This window comes from Dermacentor andersoni, chromosome 4, assembly GCF_023375885.2.
Source record: "Dermacentor andersoni chromosome 4, qqDerAnde1_hic_scaffold, whole genome shotgun sequence".
In the NCBI taxonomy this organism is placed as follows: Eukaryota; Metazoa; Arthropoda; class Arachnida; order Ixodida; family Ixodidae; genus Dermacentor; species Dermacentor andersoni.
Window position 1 is genome coordinate 24,455,907 of NC_092817.1, and position 16,757 is coordinate 24,472,663.

Genomic DNA, 16,757 nt, shown 5'->3' on the forward strand with positions numbered 1-16,757 from the left:
TAAAGTTTCGGAAGGGAGGTATTTCAGATATAACAGACTTCAGATAAAATGGATGTTTTTTGTTGTTTTATCAGGGTCCATTGTAATTAGAGTTGACGGTATTAACGAACATTGCCATATTTTCATTACATTACATTTTCATATATTCATACTGTGGCTCACTGATGGGAGAAAGTTGTGTTAGCTAGTCCCTTGTGATACATTTCAGTAGTGCTTGGAAGGTTGAGCTGCTGTTGAATTAAGCTAAAGGCTAAGCTGCCATTGATACCTGTCCTTGTTCTCATTTCAGGGAGAAGCTGGAGAACCGACTCCATTGTCCTTGTACCGCCTGGCTGCTGTTTTAATCCGCAATGAAGTCATTGCCCTGGATGACCTTTACTCTCTGGTAAGTGCCGTGACACTGCATGCAGTTTTACTAGGCCTTGCTTTACTTGGGAAATGCAGTAAAACATCGTTAATTCAGATTTTATGGGAGTAGAAACAAATTTCTGAATAATCTTAATGTCTAATTGCCAAACGGGCCAAGAAAATAAGGAGCAATGCTTCATCAAGATAGCCTTATTTAGTGAAATGAGTTATCCTCTGTCATAGCTTGAATGAAACCATAAAATTTTCTTCAGCTCAGCATTAATGAGCTGTTAGGGGAACCTGCAGAACTGTTTCTTTCATTCTAATTCTCGGAAGTAATTGTGGCAACTGTCATAACGCAACCAAAGTGAAGCAGCTGTTTGCCACATCTGCTGTCAGGCAAGTCCTGCATGCATGCAATGCCATATGTTGCACAAAACACAAAAAGTAATCACACTGAAAATTTTTGTCATTCCTTTTGGCTTGATTACAATGATGACACACTCACATGCCGTGCTTCGATTTCTGTTGCCACTTCTGCCACTAACATCTGTGGCACTTCACACATTGTACACTGCAGTGTGAGCCCAACTACCGTATTTACTTTACGCTAATGCATCCTTGATTGTATTGTGCACTCATTTTTTTTTGGCCAGAAATGGAAAGTGCAGTTTCCTCGATTGTAACGTGTACCCTGATTTTCATTTTACAATCGTGATTGGCGCTCTGTCCTGTTTACTCACTCGTCCTGTGTTGCGCTGTTCCTGTTTTTATTCTAAAGGTGAACCAACCAGCTCCATTGAACACACTGCTAAACTTTATAGCATCCGAGCCACAGTAGGACTGAGCATCACTCATCAAACACCAGTTTGAGTTGGTGTCCAGTGGTCTCATTGTTCCTGGCACTCGCGGCATCTTCTGGCACCCGCAGCACAGCATATCATGGCCTTCGAGATAGGAAGGGGGTACTTAGGATTGGAGGGTTGACTTCAGACACCACATATTGCAGTTTTGGTTGCTTACTGCAATATAATGCAAAAATCACGTTTCAGTAAATTTTTTAAGTGTGGCCAGAATTGAGTAAATACGGTCATTAGTGCACAGCCAAATAACTCTGTTAACCAGCATTTCGTGGCTTACAATAGCACATTTGTTGGGACACGGTGGTGGGTCTAAATGATTCCAGTCTTTGAAACGAGGTTCAAACTAACAAGCTGCACTGTTATGCCCAACCTTGGGCATTGCAACCTTTTGTTCCACTTACTGTGCAAACATACTAGGTCATTTGCTAGTTTAAAAGAGCTTGCAACTGAACCAAACATGGGAGAAAGTATAGGCTATCGGTCTGTGCATACACTCTATACATACTGTGAGTTTGCTGATCTGGAAATTTCTCTGTGCATTTTTGTTTTTGTGGTTGGCGAGAAGTGTGGGTCAAAGCACAATGAGCATTTATTGTCACTGAGACTATACTATCTTCTTCTGTTGTATCTTCCCTACTTGTGATACACTAACACATTTATTTGATGCTCCCGCTGCCCCCTTATTAGAACCCTTGCATAATGCTGTGCACATTTTGAATTCCTACGACCATTGTGAAGGGTAGATGTGTGGGCAAGCACAGGTTGTGCTTAGGAAACTTGTTGGCCACATGGGCTCTGCTACAGGTATCACGTAGTTTGCTGCGGTGTTCTGACACACACGTAGCGTGTTTGCTGCGTAACATGTCCCTGCAAATGCATAGATAAAATATAGATAAAATAGTATAGATAAAATATATTCTGCCATGTCCACATGCTTGTGCCAGGAAGGTGCCATTTACAGTCAACGACCGATTTTTCGGACCCTCTAGGGAACGTAAAAATGTCCGAAAATTCAGGCAGTCGGAAAAAATGAATGCACGCAAAAAAACTCACTTTTTTTCTTTTTTTTTCTCGGATCTAGAGGTAAAGGGCGAAGTACCAGGCTTCCGAAACCCTGCTAAAGCATCATTGAAGTGGCTATAAAAAGAGGCGTTCAAAAACTCTGTATGCAGCCGGCTGCCGGTTTATTATGTACATGTGCATCGTCGGGCAGCCAGTGTTATTGCTGCAGTGGCTTGAAGAACTTTTTGATTGTTGTTTGGACGGCGTTCCGGTTGCATGCGATCATATTCACCTCGATCTGAGCAAGGGTCATGTCAGCACTGTATACCGATGAAAGAGCCAACAGTGCTCGCGTCAACTCGGCGCTTGTAGGCGGCGCAGGCATTGGCTCCTCATTTTCAACATCGGAGTCTTCTGAATCCCCCACAACCTGACGGACTATTTCCTCGTCAGTCAGTTCTGCGCCGGTACTAACCGATGGTACTGCTTTCCGCCCTTCGGTGCCATCGGCGAGGACGACGAAGACGGAATGGGGGCCATCGAAAGCAAGTGAAATCCTCAAGTTGTGAACAGTGGAGTTAGCTGACGAGCATCGAAGCATCTAGGCCTAGCGTTGCAGAGCACACTTGACACAACAGCACAACCACACACCACCAATACCTCCTTTTGACACCACGCTAGCCAAAACGTGGCCTGCGCAAACAAACGAGATGGAGCCACTCCGGAAACTCTGCCGGAGGCGGAAGTGCAGCAATGAACATAGCCAGCGTGGCCAGACGAAATCGGTGTGTGATGGCTAGATTCGGCTTGTTGTGGTTCAAAGCGGTGTTATGCTTCGGCTGCAAGTCGATTTCCTTCGCAAGGGCGCTGCGCGAGGAGCCAAAGGACCTTCCGTCGCGACAGAAAGTCCGTAAAATTGGATGGTGGGGAGTTCGACCGTCCGAAACTTCAGATGTTCTTATACATTGATTCTATGGGGCTCGTGGCGGTGCCGCGAAGATGTCCGAAATATCAGGCATGTCCGAAAATTCAGTCGTTGACTGTACTACTACAGTGGACTGTCTTGAAGGGGGACACGGGTTTTAGAGACCAAAAAACAGCGAAAAAATCAATATTCTAAAAGCTATATTTTCAGAATTTCCAGCTATTAGTCTACCACGTCGCCAAATTTTGCACATTTTAAATCAATATTTTAGCCGTAACATAAATTTCTGGCTCCAGTGTCGGCCAAATATTAGCCAAAGTTTCCGTAAATAAGTACTTTTGCCAGGGCGCTTGATGGCTCCCGCAGTCATTCGGTCGCGCCATCCTGTATATCATTTGAAAGAAGTCTCTTGTCTTCATTTTTCCACCACCACCGGCTCCATCTGCACATTGGAAGTGAAGAAATTCTGCCTCAAAAAGAAGACCCACCGCATGCTGTGATTGGTCGACAAAGGCATGTGACCCTCAGCTAGCCACACCATTGGCTAGACTGGCGTTGTCTACATCACTCCGCGGCCGCTGCGCACACGTGCCAATGAGGTTTCCCACGCTGACAGCGATGCTGACCGCGACTCAGAAGTTCATGACGAAGTAAAATTTAGAAAAAAAAGTAAGAGGAAGTCAGCTTACAACTTCAAGAAACGATCCTCTGCCGCGCCACTTCCCTATGACACCGGTAACAGCCCGCTCCCGCAGTCGAGCGGCTCCAGAGATCCCAGTCTCGTGTTAGACCTAGTCCCCCAAAGCGCTCTTTACAACTGCTGCGTTTCATCAACGTTTTGCCACGACACTACTATTCTGCAGCCAGAATTTTTCTGGCGCATTGACGGTGAAGCTCAAGGAAAACTTCAAGCATTAGCGTCAACTCCTGCTCCTGACCAAAAATCGGAACTACTAGATTGCGTTGGCGACACTGCTGCTAGGAGAAACGAGCTGGTCAAGTCTGCTGAGCATGCATTTGCTGAAAACTTGCAGCAGGTGCTCAGAAGGCATCGCCGCAGTGACACTATCTTGACAGACTACATTCCTGGAGGCTACTAATGCAATAGCACTTGAATATATTCAAATATTTTGTGGTGTTCTGTTATAAAAATAAGCTCATTTTGTTTTTTCAAGTTTTCTCAGAATCTCATTTTTGGTGTTTTCTAAACTTGCCTAAACGCTATATCGGTCTTCAGGGTGCATAAAATCATAATTTTAACAGCGGCATGTAGCTACATGTGTGTACTACGCCATTCTAGGTGCAGATATTTTAATTTCGCTTTTGTAAATTTTAATATCTGGCTACTAATTGGACCACGTAACTGCCATGTCTGGAGATTGAACTTCAAATTGCTGTAAAATTGGTAATACCTGCAATATAAAAAAAAGTAGTCCTACAGTTGTATTACTTACAATTTGTAGTATCCAGCCATATGTCTAGATAAACATTCTGGCTGATACTCTTCTTGCGATTGTTCCAATAAACAATGGGTGATTAATTTTAATTGTATCTGGAACCACTAATTCAACTTAACCCTTTGAGGGCCAATGACGTAAATATACGGCGCCGCGAATGAAACGGGCATGAATGGTGTCAACAGCGATGAAGCTGTTTCAGAAGGATCCCAAAGCCGTGCTTGTTGCCAGACTGTAGAGCATGCTAGGCTAAATCTGCGGCATTCGACCCCCGGGATCTGGATGTGAAAGATAGCTCGGCATTTTCCGTCTGTGGGGATCGTGGACGGCATGAATCCGTGACGCGTAGTCACGTGATGCGCTGTCTGTCGCGGAAAAGACTGATTTAGTCCGTCGTGTGGATCCACCATAATGGTGGTGCAGTAAATACTCACTCGAAGCTTCACACAAAGTATTTATTTATTTGGCTGAAAGTACTGCAGCAGTGTAGCCAGCTTCTTATTCGCAGCCACGTGCTTAAACTCTTTGAGTCCTCAACATAGTCTAAACGATCCACAAGCAATAGGCCGGTGCCCTCTATTGCACCGCAGTAGCAGTGCGGAAGGGCCAAAGCAGCTACAGCACCAGTTGTACTCGGGAGCAGTGCAACATCAGTGCTTGCGAGATCAACCCCGGCAGCATCTTCGTTTTGCCTCTACTTCTGCTGCGATCTCCACGTCCGTCAAACGAAGCATTTTGAAACACTGTTAATAACAAAGTATTAAGTGGTGTTTGCCAAGGTCTTTGAGTGAGCCCAGTGAGCGCGCGCTGTCTTGGTGGATGCAAAGCGCCAGTCCTGGCGAGACGCAGCAGGCACAGAGCGCGGCACCGAGAAAGAGTCAGTGCGGCAAATGCAATGTACCATGATGTATTGTTGACGTCGAACTAGCCAAGCCACCGCGTGCGTACACTGCTATGTTCAAATGGCGCCCTCAGTGCGATCGGTGTGTGCAGCTACAGTGTGCAGCAGTCGAGAATGTCCATCGCGCCGCCGCTATCTTCGAGGGTGTTGTGGGAAAGCTTACCGCCTGTAAACAGAGTGCACATGGTCAGGGGTGGTGAAAATCGATATATCCATTTTACTTCCGATCCTGTTCAAAATACAAAATTAAAAATGCATGCGATTTTCCATGTGATATAGAAAGTTTTCAATATATGCAATAATTTGATATATCTGTGTTCGATATTGCTACGGAACAGCCGCCACAGTGTGGCTGCACTGAGGAGGACGAAGACGACGTGTGTGCCGGTTTGATATAGCGTCGCCATTTTGGCCTCCGTGAGCTTACCTGTAAATACATTGTAAATAGTATTCGGCTTCAGCTTCACATAACATTAATTTGGTGGAGGTGCGGGGTAAGGAGAGTAGATGAGGCATGGTCAGGACCCCAAGAAAAAGGGGCGTCTTTCTTCAAGAGGTCGGTAAGGGGACGTGCGATGGTCGCAAAATCCTTCACAAAGCGTCGGAAATAAGAGCACAGCCCTACGAAACTACGAACGTCCTTGGTAGACTTCGGAACAGGAAAATTCGTAACGGCGCGAATTTTGTCCGGATCGGGTCGCACGCCTCTGGCGTCTACGAGGTGTCCAAGGACGGTGATTTGGCGGCGAGCGAAATGACATTTTGACGAGTTCAACTGGAGGCCGGCTCGGCGGAACACGTCAAGAATCGCTGAAAGACTGTCTAGATGCGTGTCGAATGTGGGCGAATAAACTATAACGTCGTCCAGATAGCACAAACAGGTGGACCACTTGAACCCCTGAAGCAAAGAGTCCATCATTCGTTCGAAGGTGGCGGACGCGTTACAGAGACCGAAAGGCATCACCTTGAACTGATAAAGGCCGTCAGGGGTAACAAATGCAGTCTTCTCTCGGTCCATGTCATCGACGGATATCTGCCAGTAGCCGGACCGTAAGTCGATAGAAGAAAAATAGGTGGCACCGTACAGGCAGTCGAGAGCGTCATCAATACGTGGCAAAGGGTACACGTTCTTTCTTGTGATTTTGTTCGGGTGGCGATGATCTACACAAAAGCGCCACGTTCCATCCTTCTTTTTGACAAGTATGACGGGAGATGCCCAGGGACTACAGGAAGGCTCGATAAGGTCCTTTGCAAGCATCTTTGTGACTTCCTGTTGGATAACAGCTCGTTCTGACGCAGAAACACGGTATGGACGTCGGTGAATAGGGTTCGCATCGCCAGTATTTATGCGATGGGTCACGACGGACGTTTGACCTAAGGGTCTGTTGTCAAAGTCAAAAATGTCGCGATAGCCTTCAAGAACGCGGCAAAGAGCTTCAGCTTGAGCAGGTGTAAGGTCAGAGGAGACCATCTTCTTAATGTCGACATCAGTACCGTGTGATGACGTCACGGTATGGGCTGAGCTGTAACGATCTTCCACTGTGAATGGCTCGACCTCATCATCCTTCAAAGCGCGAATTATAGCCAAGGAGATCCCCTGAGGCAGAACTTGCGCGGTTAGCGCGAAATTGACAAGTGGAAGGCAGGTGCGGTTGCCAGTAATTTTCAGCACAGTGTGCGGCACGGTAACACCATGTGTAAGCATAACGGCCGGAATTGGTGCGGCCACGTAATTGCCATCAGGTACAGCTGGAGAGGACAACAAGTCGACGTGGGTCACAGAGTGAGGTGGTAGGCGAATAAGATCTATGCAGCTCAGATAGCTTGGAGGCGGGTCCACAGGGTCGGCAAGGAGAGGCAAGTCAAGGCGAAGTGAGCCGGCGGAACAGTCAATGAGGGCAGAATGATGGGCAAGGATCGAGGTTTCACTGTACTGATGTAGCAACCCAAACTCAGTGCTGTCATCTATAGCACGGTCGATATGGCCTCGCAAGCACTAGATCCTATTAACATGCATAATGATCGCACTTTCTTGTAAAAAAAATTGACGCAAATTCAGGGGTGCGATCATTACGCATGTTAAATTTCCCGCAAAAAGAAAAAAAATTTCGTCCCGCGTTTGCTGCGGGATGACAACAGGTCAACAAATAGGCGGCTGGCAAAGCAAGCCGAACGTACTGAACGCGATTTTTTTTCCTTCTCCTGAGTACATTCCGTGCATGGAAACAGTTTCTTCCGTATCAGTGATGAATAATATTGTTAATATCGGCAAGTTTGCGGCACTAATGTAGCCATGTCTACTTAGAGGGGACAGAAACAAATGGGCGCGCTTAGCTGCCAGTGATATAGAAACAGATGGCCGGCATGCTGCGGAAACTGCAGCATCTGTCTTCACTACTATCCTAATATGGCACATTTCCGCTAAGGGTGGGCGGATATCTTGGCTGTGTTAGAAGCGTCGGCGTATGAATAGGGTACACTTCTAACGTATCAGTGTAAACGTGGCTACTATCGTTGCTGCTCGCGATTTGTTGCGTGCCCACGAGTGCAGATGAGAAGAATCGAAAGGCGCCTTTTTGGTTGTTGACCACAACCATTATAAAGCCTACACATAATAAAGGCAAGTTTGGTTGTACCTCTTTTTGTCATGGAAGTGCGGGAAGTGATGAAAGTAATGAAATGGGGCATCTGCTTAAGAATGTTGGGTGCGTGCAGACCGCTTGGTATGTCTTCAAGAGTCGTTCGTGTAGCATTTAACAAAGAATAAGCGCGATCATCATTAGCTAGACTTGGCATGCGACATATCGCTGCGACAAGTTCAAAGTGCGATCATTACACGGGGAAAAAAAAAATCGAATTTTGACAAAAAAAATCAGGGGTGCGATCATTACACGAGTGCAATCATTATGCGAGTAAATACAGTAATCGGGTCAGCTTGTCACAGCCACCACTGCCCATCGTATCATGCTTGGTTAAAAAAATGGGACTGCTATTGCCTACACGGCTTTAGGCAAGTGACACACAGCTCACAATGGCGCTGTAGCTCATGAGTGTGAAAAGCAGAAAACCAGCCATGTGTGCGCTGTAGGCGTCGCTTTTAGTTCTGTTAGAATTAGTGTGGCATGCAGACAAAGGATCTACCTGTCTTGTAACAGAGCCAGTGCGGCCCACAAGCTTCCTACGTGCGTCCTGCACACGGCCACACATTTCTTCACGATGGCAGCTGAAACCCAATGTGCAGACTTGTCTGCCGCCATTCTGCGAGAAGTCTATCAAAGGGCAACTGCAAAAGAATTATTGGATTGCACAAAAAGCTGCCTAGATTCAGTCTCCATGCCAGCATTGTTGCTTTCCAGAAATCATGCTGAACCCAGAACGTTCAAAACCAGCATGGCTCCTCAGTATGATTTTCAAGATTATATTGCTTGTATGGCATGCTGAAAACGTCGGGAGGCAATGGTCTGGGATTTTTATCATATCCGCTAACAACCAGGTGCACACGTTGTTTGCTTAGCTGGTACAAAGACTGTAAATATAAAAATTAGACAATTGCCAGCTTTGTAGTTTTGTCAAGATTGCTTCAATACTGTCTGCCACTCACTCATAACAAATTTTAGCTAAAGTGAAATATTTTTTCAGTTGACCCTTAACCATTAAGTGTTATATTGACGTATAGTTACCTTATTTTACTTTATTTAATGGCTTATTTTCAAATGTTGCTCCATCAAAAACCCTTCTAAAGCTTTTTCAACCAATTTGGTTCTTGTTTTAAACGTGGGAAACTCATTTTACCTCCTCACTATGCAACAAATGCAGTTGAACCCACTTATAACAATATCCAAGTGCCACGAAAATTCCATAACCGGGTTGTACGAAAAAAAGTTAAAATAGAGGGATGGAAGAGTTGTGAGAAAACTAATGGAAAGGAGACCAGTGCCCCTCCCCACCACCTTCCTCCGTCTGGCTTCTGATTGTGTTGAACTGTGCTTCATGCGCACTCCAATCACGTGTTAACAAAGCCGCGGCTTCCGGCAATCAAGAATGGCACTGCTGTAACAACTGCAAAGAGGGATCACCGGCAGCCAGAAACGTACAAGCTACGCAGAGGCATCATTTTGGTGGCCCCTAAAGGTGCCTTTTAAGAAATGTGGGAAGGTTGCCATGGCAGCATCTCAGCTTGAGAAATCTATAAGAAACGCTGGGATGAGATTGCCACAAGCATCTCGCCATGTGCTTCACGAGAAGCTTGCTGACATCCTTCTCCAAGGCATCCAGGTGCTCCATATAGTGCAGCAGAAGGTCCCTTGCGAGAACTAGCCCCTGAAGGACTGAATCATCTACAGGGCCTCCCGCAGGGACAATGTTGAGGCAGCATGCCCTACCGTGTCAGTGCTGCCGTCGTGGCGGTCAGTGTCGCTATCTGATGCAAGCATGTTCGTGACGATCGTCTCATCGGTTAGAAGCATTTTGTTTCCAAATCTATAGCAGTGCACTTTCTTTTCACCGGCAATGTCGTCCACTGCGGATCAGCGGGCCGATCAGCCATCTTCAAACAAGGCTGAGAAAGCACATGGCCAGGAATGACTGACGCAACAAACAAAGACAAGCACATGCGACTTAATTCGTTAGCATAATTGTGCAGAATGAGGGCCCATTGAGCAATCTGGGAGCAGCGTTGTCAGCGCAGTTGGCGCGGCCCATATGTGTTTCGGACCGTGGCGCAGTGTAGAGCTATGTGTGCAGCCCATTTGTGTTCGGAGGGCTAGAAGGGCGATGGAAGAGATGCGCACGAGGCTGTTGATGCAGAAAAGTACGCGGCGGCAGTTAAGGTAGTGGAAGATTGTGCAGCAGCTCGCATTTCACTTTTTCATTTTTCTTTTCAAGGATTTCACATTCCATTACCTTTTGGCACAGACACCCAGCAGCCAGACTTCATCGTTATGACCGATGATGCGGCATGGGTGCATTCTAGTAAGCGGGTTATTTCTCCCATAGGAAATATGCAAAAGTTGACGGTGCAGCAGCTTCTTATTGTAATAACCGATAAATTAGAGAATTTTAGATTAGGGGACGCAAGCCGCTTGCGTCCCCTAACCTAAATCTCTCTGTTGTTAAAACCGGTATCGTTATAAGTGGGCTCAACTGTACTGATATATGTGGCGTCATCATTCCAAATCTGCCAGAAGGCAAAAAAAGCGTGCGATTCCATAAACATTGTCTATGAGCACTGACAAATCGCTGCCATCTATGTACAGTCAAACTCGCTTATAACGATCTCGTGTATAACAATGTATCGGTTATAACGACCACATTTCGCGGTATTTACGATTTTCTAACACTGCCTATCGAAACTGCATCCAGATATAATGAACCTTTTTAAAGTGATGTACCTTTACAACAAACACACTCGTTTCTCTATGATAAACACTTTAAAGCTGGCCGCTGTTAAAGGAGGGCGCACACGAAGTCCTCTGCTCCCTTGCTCCAGTTGACCGCGACAAAGATTTGACTGCCGAGATAAGCGAGTGCTGCATGCAGATTTTAGAAGCCATGAGGATAGTCACATTCAGCTATTCTACGGTAACCAGGCTTTCGCGGTGTGTCTCCAGCATGCTTCACGGCAAAGCAGCACGGCAGATGTGGCCTCCACTCTCAAAAGCCACGATGGCAACACCCTAGTGTGGATTTCTCCATGTGGCACCAATGTCGGAAGCTATGTCGGTGGCACTCATTTTTGCGCAGTTCTCTGTGCAGCACCACATGCACTACTTTATGTTATATGACGCTCAGTATGAGCTACCACGTTAAAGTGTGTGTTGAACCGTCGCGCTTTGTTGCTCATACTAAGTGCGATAGTATGCTATTAGAACCAATTTGAACGAACAGCTGCTAAAGTGTTACTATAGATATTTACGTCCCCCAAGCCGGCGTGAACACTGCACGATGCGCTACTGCTACGCAATGTTGCAAAAGTCGGTGGGTATGGTTCATCGATGCTTCGTTTAGGCTATTACTGATAACGGCTTCCATTGGTGTTCTACCTCTCGAGCTTCAAACTTTTTTGGCCGAAGTAAAATAATGAAGCATAACTTTGTGGTTCTGCAGCCGTAACAGCAACACCTATGCAAAATGCCGGCAGGCTGCAGTAGTTTCCACTTTCAGCCAGCTAGAACACTTCATTATCGTATGCAGAATTCACTCGTCCCGCAGATGGTAAAATATATCACAATGTCGGCGAAAAAATGGCGGTGGACATGCTCATAGTTTCGAAATGGCAGGTGATTGGAACAGGCCACGAGTGCCGTTTCGAAGGGGCTACGATGCCATATTTCGCTCTTTAAATTACATTCTTAAAGGGACTCTGAACCACCCCTCGGCCTTGGTGGAATCACATAGTCCGCGGGTAGCATATGCTGCTCTGAACATCTCAGCCAGGTTTTGCTGTCGTACGTGGTGCATGGAGCTGGCAAGCGGATCGCGAAGTCACCTTTCTTTCAAGTGCTCTCTTTTCAACAGAAGGCCCTGTCCTCGCTCTCTTTCAGAGGCATTATTTCGTCATTGGACACACTATTTCGTCATTCCCTTAGACGGCTGCTATTGGCTGATAGTTGACATCAAGCTGCAGTCCGCTGCATAGCGTAGATACCATGGCCGCCTTACCCGCCGTGGTTGCTCAGTGGCTATGGTGTTGGGCTGCTGAGCATGAGGTCGCGGGATCGAATCCCGGCCACGGCGGCCGCATTCCGATGGGGGCGAAATGCGAAAACACCTGTGTACTTAGATTTAGGTGCACGTTAAAGAACCCCAGGTGGTCGAAATTTCCGGAGTCCTCCACTACGGCGTGCCTCATAATCAGAAAGTGGTTTTGGCACGTAAAACCCCATAATTTAATTTTTAATACCATGGCCGCCACGGGGTGCCGCCACGAGTCCACTGGCTAAGCACACTGCGGCTCGCTGAGAACAACTGCGTTTGGCTTATGTTTCGGGCGTCGTAGGCACCAAAGGCGGAAGTTGGACTGTTTACATTGTGGGGATGCGCAGCTCTCGCGCGTCCCCTGATATGTTGTTTTCTTGCATAGCTCCTGTCTCCTGCTTCGCCGTGTGGCTTTACTGCGGCGGTCGGTATGCTTGCAAAGTAGTACGAGAGATGGCGCGAGTGTTACTCTGCTAATGCCACCTAACGGCGGGGTTACTTGGGTGCAAAAAGGAGAAGGCTCTTCCTCTTTGGCTGGGGGTCGGAAAGTGGTGCGGACGTTCTGCGTGTGTGCCGATCCATGCTTCTGCGAGACCGTCACGCGAGGCCTACCCCGGAGTGGACGAACACGATAGTTCGAATGCACCACCGTTCGTGTGACCGTACGCGCGAACGACCAGGCGTTGGTGTTAAGCATGGAGCGAACATGTTTGCTTGTTCTCCAGTCGCAGTGAGCCGGACTTCCGCGATTTGTTGCGCGCCCATCGGCATGTTTTGTGGATAGCAACGAGGCCAGCAGGCATTAGTCTATGAAAGGTGCAATAAATGCCCTTGTGATTGTTTGCACTACTGTGTTGTCGTTCCTTTGTTCCACGAGCATGGGTGAGAACCCCACAACATTAACATCCAAAATGAAATTTTAACTGCGCGCCTCGGTGACATTTAGAAGGCAGAGCGTTGTGAGCGTGCCCCGCTGTGGAGGTCGTATTTGATTGCCAGTAACTGCACTTCTGCTGAATGCATTGAAGTACTTTATGCGGCATAGTATTTCTGAAATAGCCTTTTTTCACTTCAAATGCCTTTCTATACTTCAATAAAAAGTGTTTCAAGGCCCCTTTAATTAAAATTTGCAGTTAGACGTGAAAAGTGCCGGGAACTAAAATAAAGGTACTGAAAGTCCTATTTTGAGACCAAGGTGGTGTCGAGTCGTAACTGCCGATGCCAGCTAGTATCATTAATTCATGGGTGTTTTGAAGGGCGAGTCCACATATAAAGAACTACAGGTAAAATGACCACTTTTCCTGGAAATATCAAGTTCTTTATAAGTGGATTCAACTGTAAGTGGAAAACAAAGACCGCAGTAAACACACCCCTCCAGCGCTGATGAACTGGCTGCCATTTATGTTGCAGAACACAGACTGAATCAATGTGGCCTTCGACGTGATGAAAAAGTGCTGACGTCTATGTTGTAAAAAAAAAAAAAATATGAAATAACCATAGATTTCAAATGCTGGCACTGCAGCTGCTTCTGTTCTAGCAAAAAAAGAAAAACTAAGTGGACATGCTGAGTTCGTCTAAATTGCTTTGAAAACGTGATTTTTGCCGTTGACACACTCAAGTCAAAATTAACCATGATTGTGTTAACAACCTGAGCTCATCCGAGACACTTAATGGTTTAGGCATGTGCATTTTGCAGGATCATCCTTTGTGTTTAAACCTCTGTGTTGATGCTTTGGTTATCTTGTCCATGCAGCTGCTTCCAGATGATGCAGCCTTGGCTAAGCAACACAAGAAGGAGGAAAATGCAGCCTTGCAATATGCAAAACGCTCGGCAATGGTGATCATGTCCTCTGAGAAGAAAGAGGAAGAGAAGAAAGATGAGGACAAGGATGATGACCTGACTTTGGTAAGTCTTATCTGGTTATGAGGAACTTGGTAGTTGTACCCGAGATTCTTTAGAAGTGGAACTTGTTGCATTGATAGCATAGGCAGACAAAACCAAGTGAGAAGAATCGCCTGTTACATCCGAAAGTATGGTGTGCGCGGGTTTGTTTTAACGGGCATGGGCTGTACTTCAAACCATTTCTTGAACAAGTAGAGAGACTGAGGAGCTCATGTTTTCGTTAATCATGACCATGATCATGAGCTTCAGATCATGAGTTAATCTTGAGCTTAAACATTTGGCGATGCCTCTGTGGCTAGCATAACATTTCGTTTGAAAGCGGCACTATAGTGGCATCACCTGTGTCATGCCATTACGATAACGTCACGCCAATGCGACACAGGTCAAAATGGTGATGTCGCTCGTTTACTTTAGTTAGCTACTGGTGCGGCTAGTAGTGGCTGCGATACTGATCTTTACTGCAGAAACCTATGCAGTACTGTCTGCGGTTAAACACATAAAGAAATTAAGACTAGAGAAAGCAGTAATATTCACAGACTGGTTAAGTGTCGTAAGAGCACTGATGTCTTTAAGAAAACATAGAAATCCAGTTTTTATTCAGCTTTACTCATACTTGTGCAATATTTATTCATCTTGTAGATATGTGATATGCTTTGTTCCTAGCCATAGATGCATCGAGGGTAATGTGCCGGCAGACGAAATGGCCACATCAATTACATCTCAGGCTGCTAATCCTACCGCTGCTATTCCTGCTACAGATCTCAAGCCTTTATTGCGAACGAAACTGCAAAGCCACTGGCAATGCTTGTGAGACAATGAAGGAAATAATAAGCTCCACTGGATTAAGCCAATGTTTGGTTTCTGGCCCTCCATTACAGAAACTGACGAACTGATGTCCTATTCTGTCGGCTCAGAATAGGACACGCATATGGTACTCACAATTTTCTACTGACTGGCAATGAATCTCCAACTTGTGGTAGATGTAGTGAGAGGCTCACCGTACTCCATGTGCTCGTGGAGTGTTGGGAAGCTGAAAGAGAGAGAAGAAACTATTTCCCTGTAGCATACTGCCATTGTAGCCCTCTTCATCATGCTTCTTAGGGCAGAACCGTTCTTTCACACCACTATGTTGTTTTAATGATGTCAAATTGCATGTTTTTAGCCCCATAAATTTACAGCACATGCCTCCAGGCCCTTGCATCTCAAGGGTTCTAAGGCAGTAGTGTTTCTTGCAAATGTTTATCTATGACACATTTTACTATATCATCATTATTTCAAATGTATCTTTTGTGCCCATTGTACAGCTCATTAACCATTGGCATAATTTTATCTCATATAGGTTTTATGCACATTTCAGCAACTCTTTTTTTTTTTTTTTAGACCCCTTTACAGCCACGTAACATCTGCCTCACGTTATTCATGATTCCACTCCACACTCATTAGCACCAGCCTAGTGTTCTTCGGCCACATTTAGCCCTTGTGCCGCAAAACACAACATTCATCATCAGCACTTTATGGAGGAAGTGGGCCATTCTGCTGTTTTTTTTTTGCAGGAGGAGAACCAAAAGCTTGGCCTGTGCGAGGCTCTGCTAGAGGTGGGCGACTGGCTCAATGCTCAGAAGCTGATGCAGCGGCTGCCCGAACACTACGCTGTTTCTCAGCCTCACATTGCCCGTCGGCTGTGCCTGCTGGTGCACACCCTGGTGGAACCGCTGTACTCCAAGTAAGATACCTTGCATGTTTGGCCAGTAGTAGCAAGCAATGTCCTCGATGTAACTGACTACTTTTGATCCCTTGGTAGGAAGGCAAAACGTGATATCGAAGGCTCGCTTGTTAGTGGTGGCGTCAGCTTCGCGGCCAGATTCATCCCTACACTGTTCGAACTTGAACTTTCACATTGATGGCTGTTGCCCTGAAGCAGCACGAGCAAAAGCGCATAGCGCGATATGGCAACATCCATTGGATCTGTCGATATTGGCGTAGGCAGAGACCTAGAGGCATGCTGGGAAGAAATGGGAAATATCAAGGGAAATGCTTTGGCTTGCTCCACAAAGTGATTTCGCCTCCGTGAGTGCTCTCAATTTGCCATTGGAACAGGAGCAGAAAACTTTGCTCTGGAAGTGCTCCAAATCTGCCATTGGAATTCAGTATTACAGCCGATGCCGGCTATATCGAACTCGCAAAAAGACGCCGATCAGTTCGATATAGAGCATAATTCGATATAAGCCTGCTGAATAATTGGATGCCATAAAAGCACATACCATTTATAAAATCACTTTATTGCTGAAATTAGCTTAGTTTAGCATGAAATAGTCCTGCATTTCTTTCTGCTTGGGCAATTTCGCTGCCTGCGCCGCACATACTTCTCTACATTGTCCAAGGAGTCGGGAGCAGCTGAGGCCGCAACCTTCCGCATTCGCGCAGAAGCACCGGACTAGTGCGAGCGCACCAATCACTTCGGAGGATGTACGCAAAGGACTGTCGTTGATTTCCTCATTGTGCCCACTTTCACTTGTGCTCGGTACGATGTCGGTAATGTAGTCTTCGTTTTCGGGCTCTCTTGTTGTCTCGACACCATCATTTGCACTCACAAACTCGTCCACTGTTGATTCGTCAACAGCTTCCGGAAATTCTGACAGCTCGCACCAAGTTTCGGCAACAC

General features: G+C 46.2%; 1 protein-coding gene across 4 annotated transcripts in view; it reads left to right on the forward strand.

The window, feature by feature from the left end:
- tho2 (THO complex subunit 2-like protein) overlaps positions 1-16,757 on the forward strand; it is a 113,815-nt gene that overhangs the window by 9,742 nt on the left and 87,316 nt on the right. For all 4 annotated transcript variants that reach the window (XM_055073520.1, XM_050182723.2, XM_050182725.2 and 1 more), the window contains exons 9-11: positions 290-385; positions 13,946-14,098; positions 15,649-15,818. In XM_055073520.1, coding sequence (XP_054929495.1) covers positions 290-385; positions 13,946-14,098; positions 15,649-15,818 — 419 coding nt within the window. The remainder of the gene's footprint in view (positions 1-289; positions 386-13,945; positions 14,099-15,648; positions 15,819-16,757) is intronic.